A 22,931-nucleotide genomic window follows, 5' to 3' on the forward strand; every position below is an offset into this window, starting at 1 on the left:
TCAAAGCCCCATCCAGCCTGGCTTTGAACACTATCTGCCACACACTGGGACAGAAATCCTTATTCTTTGAAACCAATAGTAAGATTTCCACTGATTTAACATGATGACAATTTTTCAGAAGGCAAGACAGGAAGAGATGCATTACTATACTGAGTAGTAAGAGTACAAGCTCAAACAAGTTGACCCTTTCCAAGCCATTAGGAAAAAAACCCCAAAATTAAATAAGAATATTCAGTATTAGTAGTATTACAGGTAGTGCCATTCCTATTCTGACTTGCCAATGTCTGTGTTCTGGAGGCCCCAGTGCAACTCATTGCCTGGCTGAAAAGACACCATTGCCAACACAGAGTACCACCTACCAACAAGTTTGGAAGAACAAGATTATTTAGATGCTACCATAGTTTTTAGTTCATGGTGAAATTACAGCTAAAGAGTATCCCCTGGATTAAGTCTCCAAGGCCTTCTACTGCAATAAATTCTAATAACCCAGACCTGGTTTTGCTTTCACATTAAGCCTTCTCAAAAAGGAGACTGAAAGTTACTGCAGCTCAGTTAGTATTTAGGACTTCTACATACTCAAAAAGTAACAGTGTGAAGTTGACTTTTTTACCAGAATCTGCATTTCTCAGTATACCTCAGTATTCCCTATAAAGTCCAGCCAGCATAGGCTGCACAAACAGGAATTAAGATAAAGTGAAGGAGTAATCATTCTACTGTAGCCATCCTTGCTAGTGCTACTGTTACGACAGAACAAGAAATTAATTACAAGCAGTGGAAACAAAAGTGTAAGAAAGTGCCATTTTCCTTCTATCAAGAGTATCCTTGTGTTGCTTGTCTGTAAGGAACATGACCACACTGTAAACAGTATTTACTACAGTCTCAGAGTTCCTAAGGTTGTCACCACTTCCTACTTTACCCCCAACAGGCAGCTGGGGGTAAAGCTGGAAGCATCTGCTCACTAAATATCACATCATTAAAACAACACTTAATATCTGACCACATATCCCCTTAAGAGTAGCTTAATTGTCCAGGTTCAAACATACAAGCAAGACTCATACTTGGGAACTGGGGAAGGAAAAAAAAAAAAAAAAAGCCAAACCAAACACAAAACCCCAACAACTATGAATCCTGAAATTCAGATGAGCTTTAATACCCCGCAGTAATCATCTTTTCTCAGCTGTATTTCAAGAGCCAACTTGAGTATGCTTTTGTAGAGTCCAGTGAGAAGATTGAGGTCTGAAGACACGAGAGTCAGTTGGATTTTTGTCCTTACTTTAATGGAACATAGAAGATTAATAAAGATGAGGATTACACTTGGAGTGACTCATTCTGTCTACATGCAATACATCCTTTACTGCAAGGATGAATCCCAGATCCTGTGTAAGGATATTGGTCAGCCCAGCCCACGTCTGCCCTCCCTCCCCCCCCAGCCCAAACTGCTCTTGCCAGATTGTGTTCAGACTTGAGAGTCATCAGCACCAACTGTCCCAAAGACTCCAGTCTGCAAGCAGCTGCCCTCTTCTAGGAGGACTTTCAAAAGCAGGAAAAGGACTGACATTTTCGGTGGTGCAGGTGGTCTGGTTTACGTGTTCAAGGAACTCAAAACTTTTGGGAGAGGTGAAGTTTACTTTGCATGCACTTCAGTGGCCTGCCACGTAGGAGGGTAAAGCACGTAGCCTGCTGTGGCAGGCAGATGGAGTATTGCTGCACTAGTGGCATCCAGATTAGGCTGTATTATGGTTACGTGGACATTTGCAACTTGCAGCCTCCTTCATCTTTCTCTCTGCAGTACTACACCATCAAAAAAAATAAAAAAAAAAAAGGGAGGAGGGGGAAGGAGAATAAAGACAACCAGAACTGCATATTGACATTTATAAATAATCACCCAATAATGGGTAGAAAAGCAAGTGGAAGCAACAGCCAATCACAGACCCAACCAGTTTATTTATATGCTATGCTGTTAGAAGACTGAAATACCTATTTTTAACTTTTGCTTTATACATTTTAGTAGCTAATCTTCACAACTGTTGTTATCATCGCTACCAGAAATAGCTTACCGCGTGCAATAATATTTTTGTTGTAGTGCATACAAAATATACAAAAATATACAGATACCGTACTTATATACAGGCATCAACACATGAAGAGGTTCTGGTGCAAATAAGGATTTACCATTGGCTTCAAGCAATGAGATTTATTACAGTGTGTAGTTGTTCTGCCTGTTTTTCCACAGACATGCATTATCTTGAAATAAAAATTAATGGCTAATGAAATAATGCATCAATATACCATGTGGAACACTCCCTCAGTCCATGAAACTTTCTACCTTTAAAGAGTTAGCAGCTCAAAACACTTGAAGGAAATTAAAAAAAAAACAAACAACAAACAAAACCCCTCCGTATAGAAAAAGTTGCTTTTCAGTTTCTTAATATTGGTTATAAATCATTAGCTGCATTAACTGACAATAGCCTCGAGTCCACGTATTGCTATTTTTTCTAAGTTGATCTTTTACTAACAAGAATCTGAAGTGTCATTGTGACAACACTAACACTCACCACTACCAGCCTTTTACAGAATCCACAGCTCATTTATTATAGGAAGAGCTAGGGACAGGCTACTATAGGAAATACATTAAATCCAGAAAAGCAAAGGGTTTCTTTCAGGATGCATGTTTTGAGTTGTCATCTTTATAAAGAAAATTCTTAATCATTACTGAGAGAATATTAGTTTATACAAAGTGTATATATACACAAAATAAATATATATACATCCAAACTATATATATTATTGTAATAATCATCAAGTCAGTGTATATGTAGTACAGTTCCTGGTTTTAGAGTGTTTGTTTCACCTCTTCTCAAAAGCTGTATTGTCCTCTTTTAATATTTCCCACATGCAATGTAGCAAAATAGAGGAATTTATTAAAAAACTGCATTTTTGTTCACGATGTCCTCCTACCAAGAGTGCAGCTGTTTTTTCTGTTGTCACTTCCATGTGGTTAGTACGGGCTTTCCAGAATCTCTTGCACGATTTCCTTTTACTCCCGTGGATTGCCCAGAACGACTTCGCAAGTCACGATCAGGCCCATCACTTTGTGCCATCTCTTCATCATATCTGAAAACAAGATAACCCGTTCAATGCCTTGTCCTGCTATTTAATACACAAATAAAAGTGGGTCCTCTATATTATATTTTGCTTAATATTTAGCACCGAAATTTAATGCAAGCTGTTCAACACTTTGGTTTACACATGCCTAGTTTGACATGCAGCTATTATTCAAGGAAATATATTACCACATGATGTTACAATACAGATCAACTGAAATATCTTCAGCTGCTTTTTAAAAGAAACAAATCATACAACCATAAAATCATTTAGGTTGGAAAAAACTTTTGAGATCGAGTCCAACCATTAACGCAGCACTGCCAAGTCCACCAGTAAACCACGTCCCTAAGCACTGCATCTACTGTTTTTTAAATACCTCCAGGGATGGTGATTTTACCACCTCCCTGGGCAGCTTGTTCCAATGCTTGACCACCCTTTCAGTGGAGAAATTTTCCCTAACATCCAATCTAAATTTCGCCTAGTGTAACTTGAGGCTGTTTCCTCTTGTTCTGTTGCTGGTTATCTGGGAGAAGAGACTTACCCACACCTGCCTACAACCTCCTCTCAGGTAGTTGTAGACAGCAATAAGGTCCCCTCTGAGTCTCCTCTTCTCCAGGCTAAAGAACTCCAGTTCCCTCAGCTGCTACTCTTAAGACTTGTGCTTTAGACCCTCCACCAGCTTTGTTGCCTTTCTCTGGACACACTTCGGCACCTCTATGTCCCTCTTGAAGTGAGGGGCCCATCTGGCAGCTTTGGTCAAACTCCTGAGTCTGTAAAATTTTAAGGTTGCGAAATTTCCCAAGTACTTCTGTATTTCTCCTCACTGCATAGGTCTGTTGTTAAGCAGGAACATCAGACTGCTGGCAGTTTAATAAAGTCTTAAGCTATTGCTTCAAACAGACGATTGTTAGTTGCAATGTTAAAAACCTCCACTGTTGCATCAGAAAGCAAGCAGGGAAAGAATGAGGTGAACAAACACCAGTGTGCTTAAATTAAATGCATTTGATGACATGTATTTTGTAACACTTAACCACAGTGAAAAGTAGTTCTTTAAATATCTAAACCCATTATGGCCTCAGATAACCTCAGTATATACTTACCTCTCAGCTGCTGTGCAAATTCCAAGCAGAAATTTGCTATAGATGCATAATTATAATTATCAAAAGATAATACTATAATATTTTGTAGAACAGTCATAATACTTACACTATTGTATAGGTATTTGCAGCTACTGTGTATAAAACATTCATTAAAACTTAAATCATAATTCCGACAACACATATTTAACTGCCTCTACTAGCATATAGAAAGAGTATTTAAGATCAGTATGAACTAGTGGATCAACTATGTACATGACCACATTCCTGACACACTGAACAATTGTATCACTACTGCTAGAGTACCTATCCCAACATTTTCTCAAAAAATATGAGAAACTGTATCATCAATATAGTATTTAAATCAGTGTTCCTCTGCATAAGACCAATCAATCCTAGATAAATCCTTCAGACACTCCAGTATAAAGATCTCAGTCTCCTTAATTTCTCTTTGTAATACAGCTTGGGGAATTTAAAAATTTTCTCTCCGTTCATAGAAATTATGCTTCTTGGCTTCTGTAATTCATGGATGTAATAATAATGAGTTATCAGATATTTTTTATCAAATAGCTATTGTATCTATTTAATTACCATCTATATATTACACTCATTATACTTAAATGTCCTACAAGTATAAGACAAACACTGTCTTTGCCTCTAAACCTCAAATCTAGCTGCTGGAAGCTCTGAAGGTGCAGGCAGGGGCTTATCAGACAAGTAACACTCCCTCTGGAGATGAGACAAGACAACTCTGCTTTAATGCACTCCCCATCTCAAACACTGCTGTTGCAGCTCCAAAAAAATGAAGTGGTACTTGGTGCCCATTTTTCACATAAGCATGAAGTTCAACTTAGCTCTATGGTCTACATTACCTATTAAAAAAGTGAAGTGACTGAAAAGCATTTGCCTTTATATTGAACACTGAAAAAACTTACAAGACTTCGTAATTGCCAAGAACCTCTTTTGGTGGAGATTTATTCCATTTACAGTCTGGAATTTCCCCATTAGGCACAGCGATGTTAAGTGTGTCATTAATAAGATTGTATTTCAAGATGCGATCATTAGCAGTACTGGAAGTAAGAGAAGGGGAAGCATTAACCTAGAAAAGAAAAAAAAAAAAAAGTCAGCATCAATTTTTTGAGGGGTATGTATTTCTCCAAACAGCATGTGTGATGACTATATGTACTATCTGGGAAATTAAGACTTAGTGTCTCAAAGCATATCTTTCAGTTCTTCAGACACTGGAAGGAATTCCCCACTGGGCATTTTTTGTTTTACTTAAAACAAAAAGCACCACACCACTGTCTGTCTGCAGCGTCAGCCTGAAGATTTTCGTTGAGACCGGATTCACCAGACAAATGACAGATAATCAGACAAGACACAGATTTTTGTTTAACTTTCTAAGCTTACATGGATACAAACTCCATAAATTTCAGTGCTTACAGTTTGCCTAGTTCACTCCAACAGCTGTTACATCTAGGAGTCTGTGGGTTTCTTCTAGGTAAAAAGCTTCTATTTATGTTTTTAATCAGAGTTCTACCGTTAAACTGTCAGCTAGAGAAACATGTATGTGCTCTTATTCAAAGCACTACAATGCACCTTGTTTTAATTAAAACTGGGGTTCATTTAATGTATCTCTTGTGTTCCACATTTATTATGGAGAAGTGGTATCAGAACCATAAGCAGATTTATTTTTTTTATAAATTCCATTTACCTTTGATCTTCCACTTTCAATTAGATTAAGAAGGAAGAGGCCTGGATGAAATTCATGTTGAATGTACAGATTCAAAGTTAAAACACTAAAGAGAAATTTATGTGAAAACCCCCCAAGCCTTCCAAATATCCCAATTATCCTTTGTGTGCCCCTTTTCTTTCCTCTCAAACCGCAACATGAAGGCCGTAATAGCACTTAAAACTTAAGTTTTATATTATGCTCCATCAAGCCAATGCCAACAGCTACTGATACAGTATCTAATAAGGCTGCTAACATTCAGTCTGCCTCTGAAGTCTGATTGTATGGATGCACTGGATTTAAAGGACAAAACAGAAAGCCACAAACAAATAGAAACACCAAACAAACAGGAAACAAAAGCACAAGCTAGCTTGGTCATCACATGGTCTATTTTACTTTCCAACATTTTTCTTAATCCACTTACCTGAGGAACAAAAGATACTGTTTCAAAAGAGGAAAGACTACATTGAAATTTGCTTAAGTTTTACCCTCTGAAATGAGAAGGGAATTTTTTCCCTGTATTTCATGTAACCTTACCTCAATCAGCCACGGTTTAAGCTTGTCATCAATGATAATGTCATATCCGTAACACTCAAAGCAATGTTTATCATTATTCATTACGGGCTAAAAAAACCAAACAAACAAAAGAACAGAACATGCATTAAAATCAACAATTCAGTAAGTATCCCTGATCACACATCTTGTTTGCTAGAAACCACATGTGATTACATTATGAATTATGAAAACAACAGTTTTCAATGTTGTAACTCCGATACAAGCTTGCTAACTAGTAAGTTCAGGACTGCCTGAACTTTTTCCTAGCTGTAAATAAATATTTCAATATGAATGATTGCATTAATGCCATGTACTAAGTTACATTAACTTTCCATTATGCTTCCAGCAGGAAAATAAAAGTGTTTTCATATTTTGCAAAAGAAATAACAATATTTAAACCCTGCATGCATCAGGAGAAATTGGGAAGATTTAAAGTTATGTAACACAGCTTCACATAATTGTGAATTCTTTAAACTTCAGAAAAAGGAGACTTATTCAAAGACGTTTCTTTTATTCTGCTGCTGTAACTATGCAGAAATTTAAGGTTAAATAATCACCAGATACATTTTGTAATTATAATTAGCTCAAGTCAACTATGATCTCAAAAGCCAAGAGAGACCAAGGACCAAGTTGTGCTTAGATGCACATCCTCTAGAGAATCAGTAGTTTTCCAGCATCTGCTGAACTTTTGCAGCATGCACAGTAAGAATTTTTTTCTACGCAAATCTCATCAGATCTTTTAAAGAAACCTTTGTAACAGGTTAGTGAGACTAATAGTTAGTCCCCTAGACTAATAAGGAAAGCTTTTCAGTTTTTCAGAGAGTGAAAGGAGGAAGAAGTAACAAGCATCTCATTACATTACATTACACTGTCAGAAAGACAGAGGACCAAAACATTTCATGCTCAGTAATTCTCAACACTTTTTCTCTTTCTTTAAAGGTCATACTAACATTTGGGTTAAATCCCTTTTCTTCTTAAACCTGGTTTCAAATACGACTGCACAGCAGAGGCTCAGTCAAGCCATGCCTCCCCGCCTCCCACTGATCCCAGCTTCATGACCTTGTCCTTCCTCGTGCTGATTCTGGTGTTCATCTGGTCCTTCAGTCAAGTGATTCAGCTTATTACACTGGCAGAACACTACCCCATCAATAAAACAAGGTAGTAATTGTCAGTTGGGCGAGTGAGCTGATTCAGCTCATGATGGTGCCAGGACCAACCCACAAGAGATGACAGGACCATGCACTTGGGAACAGGACAACCCTTGGCACCGGTGAACTCTTCAGTTACCCCAGCTGACCCACAGAGTGATACCTGCTCTCTAATCTAATCATGGGATACTACCCAAACACTGGGAAGTCACTGAAGCAGAGGACTGGTTGCTACTTCTCCTTTTTAAAATAAGAGTTGAAGATAACTATCTGACTCGTGTATAAAAGAGGTGAAAGTAAGTTATGTAACTCTGCTGAACTAATAGCCTTATGTTTTCTTTGATGAACTGTCCTCCAGAGCTATTTTTTAAATGACACGTTATTGCTGCAATGACATCACACACCATGGCAGACCTTAATACTATTCACAAGGGCAGTATCAAGTCATATTAGATAGTTCACAGAGTCCTCAAGGAAACAGATTAATTCACTTTTTCAATATGCAGAGGTAGCTCACCCCCCCCCACACACACAATTCACATCCACTCAGCACAGAGAAATCAAGAGATAACAGAATTACAGAAATCAGCATCAACACCACCATTCAAACCGCAGGGAGCAGATTTTAGAGGGTTTGATGGCAAGCTCACTTGCATGGTTATGAGAAGCCTGCAGCCGTAACGCTATCGCTGGCAGCATTCCAGGAACTGTACTTACTGCAACAGCCTTCAGGGACTGCACGATTATCCAGTGAATTTCATCAAACAATTTGTTTGTGACTTCCTTTCCGCGGGTGCTCTCCAGATACAGGCGTAAGTTACTCACTGTCCACTTGCCTCCATGGATATGATTGTAATCATCCTGAAGAGTTAAGGAGTTAATTCAGTCTAAGATTTTGAAGTTGTTCAGCAGTTTTGTTTCATTTACAAAAAAGCACCCACTTATACTTACATTCAAGTATTGCTCTAAAAACAAACTCAGAAAATTCTTTTTACTCTATTTTACAGCTTTATGAAAACTTCAGCTTTACTTTGAACTGGTCTCTGTAGAAACAATTGTTTTTATTATAGTGGTATATGTTTATATCACACATTGCAAATCAAATAGTATATCCTTCTTAGAAGAAAAAAGCAACTGGTACTTTGATGGTTTTACCGTTAAATGTTATTTATGATATGGAAATATAAGTTTTAAAATGTGACAGGAAAGAATTGAACTTTTTCCTCCTCTGGGGATAAGGGGAAAATAATTAAGTGAACAATAGCTAAATTTCACTAAAGTTAGCTGTTTAAAAATGCAGCACCTGAAAGTGCTTGTCTGCCTTTATTTATTTAAAATGTGACTTATCTGTTTCCCAAAAGGCAAACACTGTGTCTTCTTAATGGTGCTACTGACAAGTTACATTCAAGAAGACAGTGAAATGACACCTGAATTATTTTTAAAGGTTAATTTTTTCAAGTCATTCAGTATTTTGATATAGGAAAAACACTAAGTGCTACTGAAACAGAACAGGAGAAAAAGGAGGTTAACTTATATTTGTCTTTTCAGAGGCTATCAAGGCTCTGCACTGTATTCTCTTTAAACAGAAAGACAAGAGCAAACTGAGGGTATTCTTACTGATGAAAAGACACATGCTCTTGAATAATTCTCAGGACAAATGCTTTGTCCCTTAAAAAAAGGTTCTAAGCATTTCTAAAAATTAATTATTGTATGCCTGCTAAATTATAAAACACAGAATGCCTAAAGCAGAAAAATTATCAGAGGAACAAAACCTGTCATCTTCTAAGACAAGGTCAGAGAAGCCTCTATCTATTTTTAGGCTTTTTCTACAGCTCTTCCCTTAGTAAATTTGGAAAACCAAACTGTACGAATAAAGACCTGAAACATGGTTCTCAGGACTTGCTGCGTGGAAAAGAATTTCTTGAGACCAGATTCCAGCAAGGGAACAGAGATAAAAATTTCAACCCTCTTTGCATTTCAGAACAAGTACTCAAATCAAAAGAGATTGCAACTGGTTAGAGCTTTACACAATCACAGCTGTTTAATTAAAATACTAAACCAAAGTAGAATATTACAGGCTACACAGAAGATCAGTAACTGAAAATAATTAAGTAGAAGACTTACTATTGTTTTGTTTGTATTACACATGCAGTACACATGCAGAATAATGACTTAGAACTGTATTTTCCAACACAAACATTACAACGGGTATACTGACTTACCCTCTTATTTTACTTTTTCTCTCTCCCCATTAATTTGGAAAGTGTGCCAGTCAATAAAGACATTTTCCCATGAGCTTGTAGGGTGCAAACACACTCTACGGTCCACATGGGGCTTAGACTAGAGGTTAATAGCTAGAACTTCAAGAGTTTTTCCAGACTTCATCATAATTTTGATAAATTACTTGACCATTCAAAATAGGTTCTTCTAAAACTGTACAGCCTAAGTGCCCCCAAAGTTACAGACACATTTAAAGCAGAAGGACAGACAGGATGGAGGGAGTGGCTTTACATTAAGCTTCTCTCACTTCTTTCTGCAAAACCCAACAGACATTAGTGGTTCAGAATTTATAAGACTTTTTCAAATACTCTAGTAATGACTCCACATTTTTAAGCTTCTGCTTCTATACCATTTCTATTGTCCTTTCTTCTCTCAAAGTGACCTCACCGCTATTTTACTTCTACTTATATTTGGAAGAAATCTTGAAATCCATTCTTTAAGTGGTAGAGAAGATAAAAGGGTGTGTAACAATGGGATAGGCAACATATCCCCTGCCTCACCTCTTCACTGCTACTGGCCACAGCACCACGATTTATGCTCTAAGTTGTATGGGATCTGCTTTCACCACAACTAATTCTCAGTGTGCCCTGCCAAACCATAATGCATTTGATGCATTTCACAAATCGGCACCTGAGCAAGAAAACATTTGTAGTACTGAAAAGTGCCACATTTTGAGATTTACCCTGGTTTATAACTACCACCATAAGTGACATTTATAATTCACATTGTTGTTTACAGGAATATCCAGGTAAAAACAGTTCTGTTATGCTGCACATCTTACAGAACAGTAACAGACAAGGTGCACATAGCAAGGGTGCAATTTAAGACACATTATATGTATCTTTTGTGTGCGTGTGTGTATACACGTATGAATATATATGCATGAGTGTATGCGTGTATGTACATAACACATTTATTTTCCATACTCTTAAAATAAAATCTATGAAAATAGGAAGTGCAACAATAGAGTTTTAATTACTGTAACAGAGGCATGGTTTATAAATCACAGACATCCGCTAAAAACGCACAAGGGACAGTCATCATCATCAAGTGGACTCCCTGACGAAGCAAGGCTTGGGCAGGGATAGTGTATGCCCATCTGTTCGTGTCACCCCTGACCCACTAGCCTTTCCTTCCACTGGTGAATTTCAGCCTATTTTGACATAAGGAAGTGCTGTCAAAGCTATCAGGTTTCCACATGTCTTATGAATGTCAATGGTAAATTACAGGACAGAACTGTTCTGCAGGCAGAACTCCATCTTTGTCCATTCAAGGGAAAGCCACCAGCTGGCCAGTTAGCAAGCATTTCTCTCCATGACTGCAACTGCACATTCCCTTTCTTACCCACAGAAGGAAGGTGAGGGTGGGTGGGGAAACAGGAAAAAGCTGAATAAGTGCTGGAAATAGAAAAGCTGAATTAATTGCATGGGAGAGAGGGGGAAGGAGAGATCAGGAAGCCACTATTAAAGTGCTATTATAAAATACAAATCCACAGGAACCAGGCTTCATTAATTCCACTGCTCACAGAATCAATTCTTCAGTGAGCATATTAGCATTTAAATGACAGGAGACTTGAAGAAAACCCCTGCTTTCAACTATTGCAAGTCGATACTGAAGATACCAGAGTCTATTACAGAGCTGCAGCTCATCATCTTGCACACTTTTGATCTACAGTCTTCTAAAATTTATTTGTAAGTTCAAGCCGAAGTATTTTAATTGCAAGATGATGAAGAATATGACAAATAAAACCTTTTTATTCCAAGTTTTTGGGTTAATTTCAGAAAATCAGTCTTGCTACAAAAGAGCACCTAAGAACTCAGTACACTTACCCCATGTTTCTGAATGGCAACATTTGTAAGATGTACAAACATGTTATCCAATTCACTTGTACTTGGTGTATATTTTACTGTGCAAAACCGGCAAAATCCAAGTTTATACCTTAAATGCAAAAAGTCATTAACATGTGTTAAACCCCAATAAGAAATAAGGAAAAGAGCATCCTAGGATACCATGTACATGTTAAACTTCTTTGTGCAACAAGCGCAACATTATTTTGATTACATTAAACATTGTCTCAGAATAAAATACAAATATATACAATCTTACATGTAACATCTCAGTGGACGATAGGTAGACACTAAAACATATAGGCGAAGATCAAATTTCTTTCCACCAATAAGTAATGGATTGTTGATATAGAGAGAAATCACATAGGCTTCTTTGGAAGACTGAGATACAAACCTGAAAAACACAAATCACGTTCCAGAATGTGACAATTGCACCTATATGATCTGGTAAAGTCTCTTTTTTCTTTAGAAGCAGTCTGTAAATTTGGGATTGATTGAAATCTTGCATCTTTTGCCAAGACATAGAATGCTGTAGTGGTTAATAATACACACTTGGCATCAGATATCACATACCAAAAAAGTTAAAAATACTAAATGGATAAAATAAGATCAATTAACCACTTAAATTCAGTTTTGAAGTTAACAGGGTAGCTGACCGAGTCATTCAAAATGCAGGTCTACAAACCAGTCTTTTCCTTGGAAAGCATTTAGAGGTTGGCATGGTTCAGACAAGCAAAGAGTACTTAGTACATTACCTTCATTAGCCAAGGTCTTATACTCCTAAAATATTTGTATTTACACTTGGTGTGCAATTGAAAACCACTGTGAAAAGTTAAGATAACTTTCCGATTGTGACATTCTTCAGATTCCAAATCAAACAGTAAAAAAAAAACCGCAAAAAACACCCCAAAAACCAACCTCAAGTGATATTCAGCCAGTCACTTTACAACAGGGAAAAAAACTAACACTGGTTGCATGATCGAAACTTTTACTAGTCAGAGAAAAATATAGACTGCTAACCTGTTTCATCCGTTTGGAAGTAGATCACCAACATGAGGTGTATTGTTTTGTGCTCTAAATGGATAACTTAATTTATTTCATATAAATGCATTCTTCCTTTGTACTAATTTAAAAAGTGACTTAATATATATTAAGTAAAATAATTATTGAAATTTCTTAGGTTAAGATTTCTCTGGTTTCCTGTTACTTAATACAATGAAGCAAAACAATTATTTTTGTGCAGTTTTTCCCCCCAACAACACTGAAAGTATTTTAATAAAGAATAGTTAACCGAACAGTTCTTTGTACCTCCTCATATGAAAACAACTCATATTAAAATGTGCTTGAAGGAGGAAGTCAGATAATAACTGAGATTAAATGCAAAACTAACTATATAATGACAAAGCAATAATAATGGAATATTTTTCCCATGCATCACACAATTAGCATGTTGATGTGGTTCACCCGATTACAGAAAGCACAATAAAGGGTTTGGGTTAAGAACTTACGAAGATGTTTTGCTATCTCGAGACCATTTTTTAATTTGGGAGAGTTTATTGATTAAAAATATTCCTTTTCCTTGAGCTTTGCCACAAGGTTTCATAATCCAAGTGCTGGAGGGATTTTTTCTGAATTCTTCAACAAAGAGATTATAATCGGCAGGAAGCATAAAAGTAACAGGAACAAAATCTGAGTTAAAGAAAAAAAAACAGTGCACAATTAGGGACACTGTATCTGAAAAGGCTAGTGACACACAGATTAAAAAAAAATAATTCTGTCTTTTCAGTTTTCCAGTCTGGCATGATCCACCTTCATTAACACTCGTGTTGCTTTTTATCTCATTTAAATTCTAGTTTTAACTTAAACAATTGCAAAATATTGAATGCTGCTAAGATTAATAAATTTTATTTCACATGAATGTTTTCTTCTTCTGTTTATATGCTGTGAAATTAGAGTACCACATACCATTCCAATTTAACTTTATCAAACTTTCTCAATTTCCCATGTCAAGCTTTTACTATTCTGCTAACCACCTTGTCATCCTCTGTGCATGCAAAAATGTGAACATTGATGTTGCTTCCCCTTTGGATGTGATACTTCTTATTTCCATGTACCTCCCATTAGTCATTCTTATTTGCTCCCACGATCAGTATTACCCTGCTTACTGAAATCTAAAGAAAAGGGCTTCTTGCTTTTTATTGTCAGATTATCTTCATTTCCATCCATATAAAACTGCTTCTTTCTTACACAGATGAACAGTGCTTTCACTTCACTTTCCCAAGATGTAAATCAACCCAACAGATCCCCATCTCTGTTTCACTCCAGTGCTTTCTGACCTCCAAAATAACTTTAGTCTCCTCATTCCTGATCTATTGCTGGTTTGGTTTGGGTTTGGTGTTTTGGGCTTTTTTTTGGCAGCAGGTGATGGTGTTTGTTTTGTTTTGCTTTTTATTTTATTTTCTAGCAGTCATTACTTCCCCCAAATTTCTGCTCTGAAGCGTTTGTTCATTCCGTGCTGTCCAGAGCCTTTCTGCAAAAGTTTATTTTAATTTTTGCTCCTATATAATATTTTCAGATAATGGATTTTTCCTTTTGAATTAAAAAAATACCAACCCTGTCTCATTTGACGCTCCAGAGCCCTTTGGTTTCACCACAGTTCTCATTGCAAAGTACCTTAATCCCACAATGTTCCCTCTTCAAAACAATTTAAACCCCCTACCCCAAAATCAGAACAAACCCAACAAAATCCCAACCAACCTCTCCTCCAGACTCCCCCCCGCAACCACAAAAAGCCAAGTTACAAATCTATTTTTGTACTCTTACATTTAAAAACAGTAATTTCATTATCACCTCAGCCAATGTTGCTTCAGCTAATGCTGCACTGTTAAGTTCAGTCATCTTTAAGGACCTTACTACTTACAAAACTAAGTCTAAATATGACTTCCATGCACACAAACAGGATTTGTGCTCCTTCTTGAATTCTGCTGAATACTAGCTAGTACACAGTGGAGGAATTGGGCCTTAGTGTTGTGGTAATGACAGGGAAACAGAAATGTTCAATCTTTTATTCCTGCTTTGTGTCTAATTTCAACAAATTTAAACAAATGCCCCGAACTATTGGCATCCCCTCTATTCCCTTTTAATTTGTAAAATATTAGCCATTATTCTTCAAAGCAAGGTTTGTGAAGAGCTTTGAAAATATAGTATTTCATATGAAATGTTCACTACTACTATTTTTATCACTTTCTCTACTCTTATGTTTTCTGTACTCTCTAATGGCAGAAGGGAAGGAAAAGGAGAAGACAGAGAGAAAAAGCTGTTAGGTTTGCAGAATACAGCAAAAATTTTAGGTAAAGTGCACTTCATTTAATTGACAGCGACAGAGCGTTTCAAGATAGTCACTTTAATGTTCTAATGCTTCAGAGGCTCAGTGCTTTATGCACAGAAAAGCTAGGTCAATTCCAGGTTACTGACTATGTAAGAAAAAAGATTAATGCTGTAACGAGAACCACATACCCAAATAAATATATTTCCCATTTTCATCCTTTTCTGCAAGAGGACTTCCTTCTTTCTCGAGTTCTTTTCTATACCGCTTGATATTTTTTACCATCAAATCTTTTCTGGTCAGCTCATAGTGGTTTGGGAAATGATTGACAATTTGGTCATCAGAGAGACGGTAACCAGTTTCCACACTGAAAACATTTCTGATAGTTTGTACACTCATCCTGAAAGCAAAAACAGATGCCAAATGATTTCTCCCAAGAAAAACAATTCAGGAGGACAAAGTTGAAATATTTGTTACATTCACCTCATCTTTTCTCCCTCTCATTTCTCTTTATAGTACAATATTTTACTGCAGTGACAATCCAACATATCCTAAACTTCTATTAGAAAAACCAATGAAATCCTGCCAGAGGTTATACCAGTCTCTACTACTACTGAAATTGGCACAGAAAGTGAGGAAAGGAAGATGACAACTTGGCCCTACTGGACTGCAGCTTGTTGATAGACCGGTCAAGGCCCAGCAGGGCCTAAAAATGACTGATGTGCACCCAAATGCTACAGAAGCATCCTTCTTACTCTCTGTTACTTCACTCTCTGGAAACCCAGCTTTCCTCTTAAACGAAGCCACAAAAACAACCTCCTACTGACTACCTTGCTATTTGGGTTGTAAAGGACTTTGAATCACTGTTTTCAATTCATATGCTTAGAGATCTTGCTAAAAACACCTGTAAATGCTAGATCAGAGGGCTGAAGTGACAAAGTTATCAAATCCAGTTATATACTTCATTTTTTCACAGAAGATAAGAGCAGGGCCATAGATACGAAGAATTTTCTGTATTAGATGTCTCACACTGGAAATTTATTTCCTGAATGCCACAATCGGCTACATTATCACTTCAGGAGGAAAAAAAAAGAAACAAAACAAAAACCAGTCACACAACAGTTTCCATGAGTGCCCTGTTCCCCCACTCCCCCCAACCACATTCCAAAAGCATGAGCAGATTACTAGATTCCTACCCATTTAAATAAGTGGTTCACAAAGGGTATAACTGGCAGCACAAACTGCCATTCTGTTGTATTTGAAAGGGACAATTTAAATTGTTTGGTTTACTTGAAGAGTATTGTTTCTGCCAATTAATGGATTACTGCATTCTAGGACAGCATTTCACCATCTTATATTAGACAAATGTCAAATAAAAAGCTAGATTATTTACTCTCATCCTTTCACCATTTTCTTGGTTTAATTGCACAATCACTCTCAGTATTGAAACGCTGAATAATGAGTCTGCATATAAATCATCATGAAGGAGAAGTCAAGTACCGTGCTTAAGCCCTTTGTTACAGGAGCCTAGATTCTGGTAAGAGGGCAAGCCTCCGTGACACTGATAAAAGAATATTTTATCATATATTGGAACTGTGTGCTCTTGGATTATTTCCCTTATGGTGTCAGAAAATTTTAGTAAAAGATATACTGAAAGATTCCCCTCACACCACAAATCCCCTCCAACAGTAAAGGAAAAATTCTGCTTACTACATACAACAAAAAAAGAGAATAAAATCAGGTATCAGATTTCAAAGCAAAAAAACCACTGAGCACAGCCTTTCCCCTAGGCTTTTTACAATTGGTATTCCCAGAAGTGATCGATATCTTGCTAGGTCACTGACTTTCCACTCCCTGACAAAACCTTTGGCAAACTACAAAGATACATGAGATCAGCAGCATGGGAATAGATCCATGCAGATGGGACCTTCTGCCCTGAGGAACCCCAACGACTTTAGCAGGCCTGCACAGATACAGGAATCTACCACTGCAAATCTACACAGTAGGCCAGCAACAGCCTAAGAAATTACAGAAGCAATGAAACAGCGTCACACTCTTAGGAGCACTGCAGTAAATCAGTGGCAATTCCTGCGTCTTTCACTTTTCAATATGCATTTTGTTATATTATTAATGACATTATCCTAAGATATTAAAACACTTCACAAATTTAGAAATCGGTATTTTTAATGTACTTACCAATAAAAATTCCAGTCTTCATTTTCTGCCACCTGAATCCAGCCTCTTTTTTCAAAGTTGTTTATTAGAACAGATTTTTCAATGTCAGTTACCCACTTTACTTTTCCTGCCATTATCCTAAAGCAGAATCAACCTGTTAATAAAGAGAAGTTTAAAGACGTTAAGTTGAAAACAAGAGAATAGAAACCAGGAAAGTCAAAGCAGAAGAAAAGTGGCATCTAAAAAGCACTTTAACATAAATATGATAGAAGTAAATTTAAAATTAAAGGAAAGTAACATCTTAGGTTCAGACTGAAACCTTGCATTTGTCAACTAGACAACTGCAAACAAGAACACTAGTTACAAGGACCTTTAACACTCGCCTTAAATACACTGACAGAAATTACTATCGTACACTTACCAGGTAATGTTTACAAAACCAAGTGTAGAGCACAGACAATTTATTATTTTTAACCAAGACTTAACATGCATATACTTTTTTTGCTTTGTTTTGAAGTAGGAGAGTTCATATGGATCACTTAGTGACTGCAGAAAAAGAAAAAAAAAAAGGAAGAAGAAAAATATTTCCAAGAGAAATCCCTCACATGCTCTGTCAAGATATACCACAAGGAAGGGAACCGAAGTAACATTACCAACTTTGTGTTATATTCTCTGTGTTACATGCAGCCATGATTTTGTGTACTGCTCTAGATGGGGGAGATATGGATAAACTGGTATCATTAAACCCTTGACAACAGGATTTCCCAAACCTAAGGTTGTCAGAACAGTGCTTACAAGCTGCATTTCAACTCATGACACCTAGATGTCACTTTCTACATTAGATTTCTCACTTGTCCAGATCAGCCTTTCCTGTTAGCATCACACACAACCACGCTGGCTGGAAGCCACCTTAGGAGGTCTCTTGCCCAGCCTCCTGCTCAGTGCAGGGTGAGCTATGGGGTCAGACCAGGTTGCTCTATCCAGCCACCTTTTGAAAACCTCCAAAGACAGAGATAGCACCACTGCTCTGGGTGTCCTGTCTCACTGCTTGACTGTCCTCATGGGGGAAAGTATTTTTTTTCCACGTATTTTTTCATATATTCTGAACCTCTCCCCTTTCAGCTTACGCCTGTTCTCTCTCTCATCCTCCTACCCTTCCCACACTTAAGAGAGCCAACTCTTCTCCAGGCTGAAGAAATACAGTTCCCCCAGCTTCTCCTCACCAGACAAGTTCTTCAGGTCCCTGAACACCTTGATAACCCTCCACTCAACTCACTCCGTCTTGTTCTGGGGGCTCAGATTACTTTTGTCAGTCCTCTGACACATTGTGTTATATCCTTGTGCTTTTGTTTTGAGAAAGACAGCCAAATCTAGCGAAGTGGGAAATGCACAGCAAATGCACTGAAGGAGGAGTGCAGACAAGCCCAGCACCCACAACTGCTACCTCTCTGAAGTGCATCAGCAGCAGGCACTCACACACTTGCACCCCTCCTTTATAAGGGCTGTTTGGAGGAATTCCCTTCACACGGTGGCTCATATCGTGCATTAATGTAATATCAATGAATATGTGGGCAAAGAAACATGAATTAAAGCATGTAATCCTTTGTGCATACATAGCCTAGAGACAAAAGCCTAGAAGCCAGTTGATGTGGACAGAACACTACACAGTGAACCTATTTACCTCATCTCTAAGTGGTGAAGTCCAGCCTCCCAGGAGCTAGGCTTGAATTAATATACAACTATTAAGCAAGCTAACATATGCATGGGCAAATGATAATAACTGATAAAGTCAAGGGTAGACAGCTCTCATAAGCTGTCTCAGTGTTGCTGTTTAGTCTTTCTGCAGTTCATTCCACAAACTAGTTTTGCAGTTGCAGCCTACTGAATCTTCAGTTATGTTTCATGGAAACCAGCTGCAGAGAAGTGCAAAGTGCAAAAAGAAAATCCCTTTGAGCCAAAAGCAGATTGCCATGCAAGGGGGTGGGAGAGGGTACAGTTACACACACACACCCACACACCCCATCTACTGCTCCCTCTCCATATGATTTTCCACTGAAAAGTCAATTAAAACTTCAAATCACCTTTACTAATGCAGTGCCATAATTAATGCAAATAAGTAATGAATGTAGTTAATACAATTTCTGCAACTAAGTCACTGGACTGGAATTCAAGGAGTCTTCAGTTTCCAGGACTAGATATGGAGATGTACACTTGCCAGCAAGTTAACACCCCCACAGTGCCACCGTTCTGGGAGGCATAGCCCATTACATACTGCTCCACCTTTTCCTTCCTAAACTGCTTAAACTGCCAAATTCCACAAGGCAGAAATGTTTACTATTAGACTTTAATTTTAAAGAGTTTTAGACACACGATTTTATTCACATTGGTTAAAAAAGTTGAAATCAAGCTTAAATAGACAGAAGAAAGTATATGAAGGCTCAGGGTCTGCCTTTTTGTGCGTGCTTATACAACACCTGGTTCTGCAAGGTCATGATCTTTCTCTGGGGCTTCCAGATACTACCAAAACAAACATAATGAAACAAAGGGACCCATTTATTTGTATTGAAGTATGTATGATTCACAACTAGTGACTCACTAGTACCACACACCATCTTGTTGTTGGAACAGGATCACCCCTTCAAAAGGAAATGTTATACGCTACAATAGCATTAACAAAACACAACATAAAATTTTCAAAAGGCCTTAAAACTTGTCATCCACATGTCCAAGCTACCGCATTAGGTTTACCAACACCCAGCCCCAAAGCTATACCCATTTCTCTGTTATGTGACTCCTTGATCTGTCTCCCTACTTCCCAAGTGTGCCTAGCTCCAGCAGCCTTAGTACACAAGCTACAGCTGCCCTCAGGGCTTGTTCTTCCAGAAATACTACATCAGACAAATGTAGCTGCCTGTGCCTCTTTCTTTATAGACACACGTAGCTGCTGCCTGGCAAAGATTAAGAGACTGAGTGCACTGCCACAAGCAGGGGCTACTTTGCCAGCACTTCTAACGATGCAACCTCATTTCTACCCTGGCATGCAACAGCTGTCACAGCTTCCTTTCTAGTGGATGCTTTATAAAGAGATTTCAACTCATGCTACACATCCTATGGCAAGGAACCCTGAAAGACTGCATGTACTGATCCAGTAAGTGGATTTTGTGGTAGCAGGTGGGACTGCTCCATGACTAGTTATGCTGACTCCCAGAGACGGCACTGTTCTATTTCAGAAGCCAGAGACAATTCAACAGAGGACTCGCACACAGGAAGGTGAGCTAAAACCAAACCAAAGCTAAAAATTGGGAAAAAAAAAAAAAAGAAAAATTATAAGAGTGTCATTATTTTCCTGTTTTGGGAACTTTAGGTATTATAGATCCATCCCACTACAGGAGGATTGAAAAGATAGCAATACAACAGCAGACTGAAAATTAGTCCTTAGTTTATGTGGACAGTTTGATAATCTTAGATGATGTTTAACTGTCCTGTAAATAAAACTCCTGATTTTATATAATTTGATTACTGAAACCCACAAACAAGGAGTCATAAAAAACAACTTTTATTAAGTTGTACCAAAATCTTATTTTCAATAATATAATTTTTATACAATAAATTTTCTACAGAAACCCTTCAATCTGCAATTAGGTATTCTAGATAACTTGATGAGATTGCATGAGATAACCATGCATTCAAACTTCTGCTCAGCTGAGATCCTTAGGTTCTGTCAATGTCAAAAGACCTGCAGAACACAGCCCCAGCCTCTGTACAGCAGGGTAAGGGTACAGTAAGTCAAATCCTTCCCAGAGCACTAGACCTCCTACTGGGGGACAGCAAGTACAAAGTACAGGCTCAGCAGGCTTGACGCCTCCCGAAACGCTGTCTTTGCCACCCAGCCTGGTCCCAGGGGCAGCACATAAACGGAAGGGCGGCTGGCAGCAGCCTCATCCAAGGCAAGGGTCTCCTGCCTGCCACAAATTCATGAGGTGATGGTGAGATCCAAAGGCATCCTGGCCGTGGTTACCGCCACTGCTGGGGCTACCCGTGCTGCTCACGGGCCACCTTTCCACACTACAAAACCAAGCACCAGTGAGCGGTGCCGGTGTCTGACGAGCTCTGCTCGCTTCTAGCAGCTGAAAGCGTAACTGCGGTTCATTATGAAGGCAATCACTGCAAGATCCCGCTGGGCTGACGCGGCTGTGCCGCCAGGGGAGGCCGGGAGGCCCTGCCACAGCGGCTCCCAAACCGTCAGGGATGGAAAGGAGCCGCGGGCCGAGAGGCCGCACCGCGGGGCTGGCGGGGCCGAGGGAGCAGCAGCCGCCGCGGGGGAGGCAGCCGGGCTCGGGCCTGCACCAACGCCTCACCCGCACCGCGACGCGCCATGTCGCGACAGCCGCACGAAGAGGCTGACCACGACCGGCTTTGCCCCCACCCGTCCCAGAGCGGAAGCTGGACGAGACGACTACTTCCCCCCTCCATCTCTCAGGACGCGTCGCGATCCCACAGGAATCTTCAGCTGTCGCGATAGTCCCGGGAGGGGAGGGAAGTCGAGCGCCGTGAGTGTGGGACGCCGCAACCCGCGCCCCCGCGCTCACCTGCCGCCGGAGAGGCGGCCGCGGCTCCCCGTCACGCCCAGCCGTCCCCACCGACCGCTCCCATCGCCCCCGCCGGCGACTCCGCGGCGCGGCCCCGGCCAGCGCCCTGCCCCCGCCCCTTCCGCTGCCGCTCCTTAGCAACCGCCACGCGCCGAGGGCGGGACTTCCGGGGCGGAGGCGGCGGCGGGTGCTCGGTTGCCAGGGAGACGCAGAGCGGCCCCGCCCCGGGAGCGCGAGGGGCTGCACATCCCGGCGCGGCCGGCGGCCATCTTGTGTCCGCGGCGGGGAGGCCTGGGCGTGCTACCCTGCTGGGGGCTGGGCTGGCAGCCGCGCTGCGAGGGAGGAGGGGTGCGGAGGGTGCTGGCGGGCCCGGGGCTCGGCGCAGGCCCCGAAGGAAAGGGGCATGCTGTGAGCGTGACGGGAGGGTCCTGAAACCGTACTGCGGGGCCCGGGGCCGTTTTGATCTTTAAGCCTCTGTGGCCTCGGCCTGCCCCTTCCTCAGTAAAAAAGTCCCTGATAAACATCTGATCATGAGTAAACGGAGGTTTACGGAAGGTCATAGCATGACAAAACCTGCCTGGATGTTACCAGAGTACCTAAAAAAACCCCAGGGTCACTTCAGATGCTGAAGCTGAAGTCCCTGTTGAAGCACGTCAGGTGCCAAGAGGCCCACCACCATGTGGCCGTAGGAATAGCTTTTTTTTGTATTGATACTGTTGAGGAAGTGTGCAAATTTTCCTCAAAATGATCAACTATAACCTGCAGTGAAAACTGGGTGAGAGAAATGCTACCTAAGAAGTCACAGCATTAGTGCCTGTAGAGAACCTGATGCCTGCATACAAAATTCCTTCCAAAATGAGAGATGATGTTAAAACGCCTGATAGATACTAAGGTTACTGACATTTTGTGATAGACTCAATATAAAACAATAAGGTATTACATAATGAACTCCAGAAATTTGAAGAGTCTCTGAAGAAAAAATAAAGGTAAATAATTCATTCCGTAAGACAAATTACATATTAAAAAAATAGATCCATCAAGATGGTAATTGAAATATGCAGTTTGCAGTATGCTGGTA

The 22,931-nt window shown here is 39.5% G+C and overlaps 1 protein-coding gene across 3 annotated transcripts; it reads right to left on the reverse strand.

The window, feature by feature from the left end:
• Nucleotides 1–1,924: 1,924 nt before the first annotated feature.
• On the reverse strand, nt 1,925–21,974 carry TTLL1 (TTL family tubulin polyglutamylase complex subunit L1). 3 transcript variants are annotated; one of them, XM_055807957.1, is made up of 11 exons: nt 21,854–21,959; nt 17,686–17,810; nt 17,286–17,418; nt 15,281–15,489; nt 13,273–13,453; nt 12,024–12,158; nt 11,747–11,855; nt 8,355–8,498; nt 6,472–6,558; nt 5,138–5,301; nt 1,925–3,114 (listed from the first exon to the last, which is right to left on the reverse strand). In XM_055807957.1, the coding sequence occupies exons 3-11, from the start codon at nt 17,396–17,398 to the stop codon at nt 2,985–2,987; spliced, it is 1,272 nt and encodes a 423-aa protein (XP_055663932.1). In that variant the 5' UTR covers nt 17,399–17,418; nt 17,686–17,810; nt 21,854–21,959; the 3' UTR covers nt 1,925–2,984. The 3 variants fall into 3 exon arrangements, with proteins under 3 accessions (XP_055663932.1, XP_005239405.1, XP_027645232.1); XM_005239348.4 differs by lacking the exon at nt 17,686–17,810 and having other exon boundaries at nt 21,854–21,974; XM_027789431.2 differs by lacking the exon at nt 17,686–17,810 and having other exon boundaries at nt 21,725–21,862.
• Nucleotides 21,975–22,931: the final 957 nt, after the last annotated feature.

Source organism: Falco peregrinus, chromosome 6 (genome assembly GCF_023634155.1).
Source record: "Falco peregrinus isolate bFalPer1 chromosome 6, bFalPer1.pri, whole genome shotgun sequence".
Taxonomy (NCBI): domain Eukaryota; kingdom Metazoa; phylum Chordata; class Aves; order Falconiformes; family Falconidae; genus Falco; species Falco peregrinus.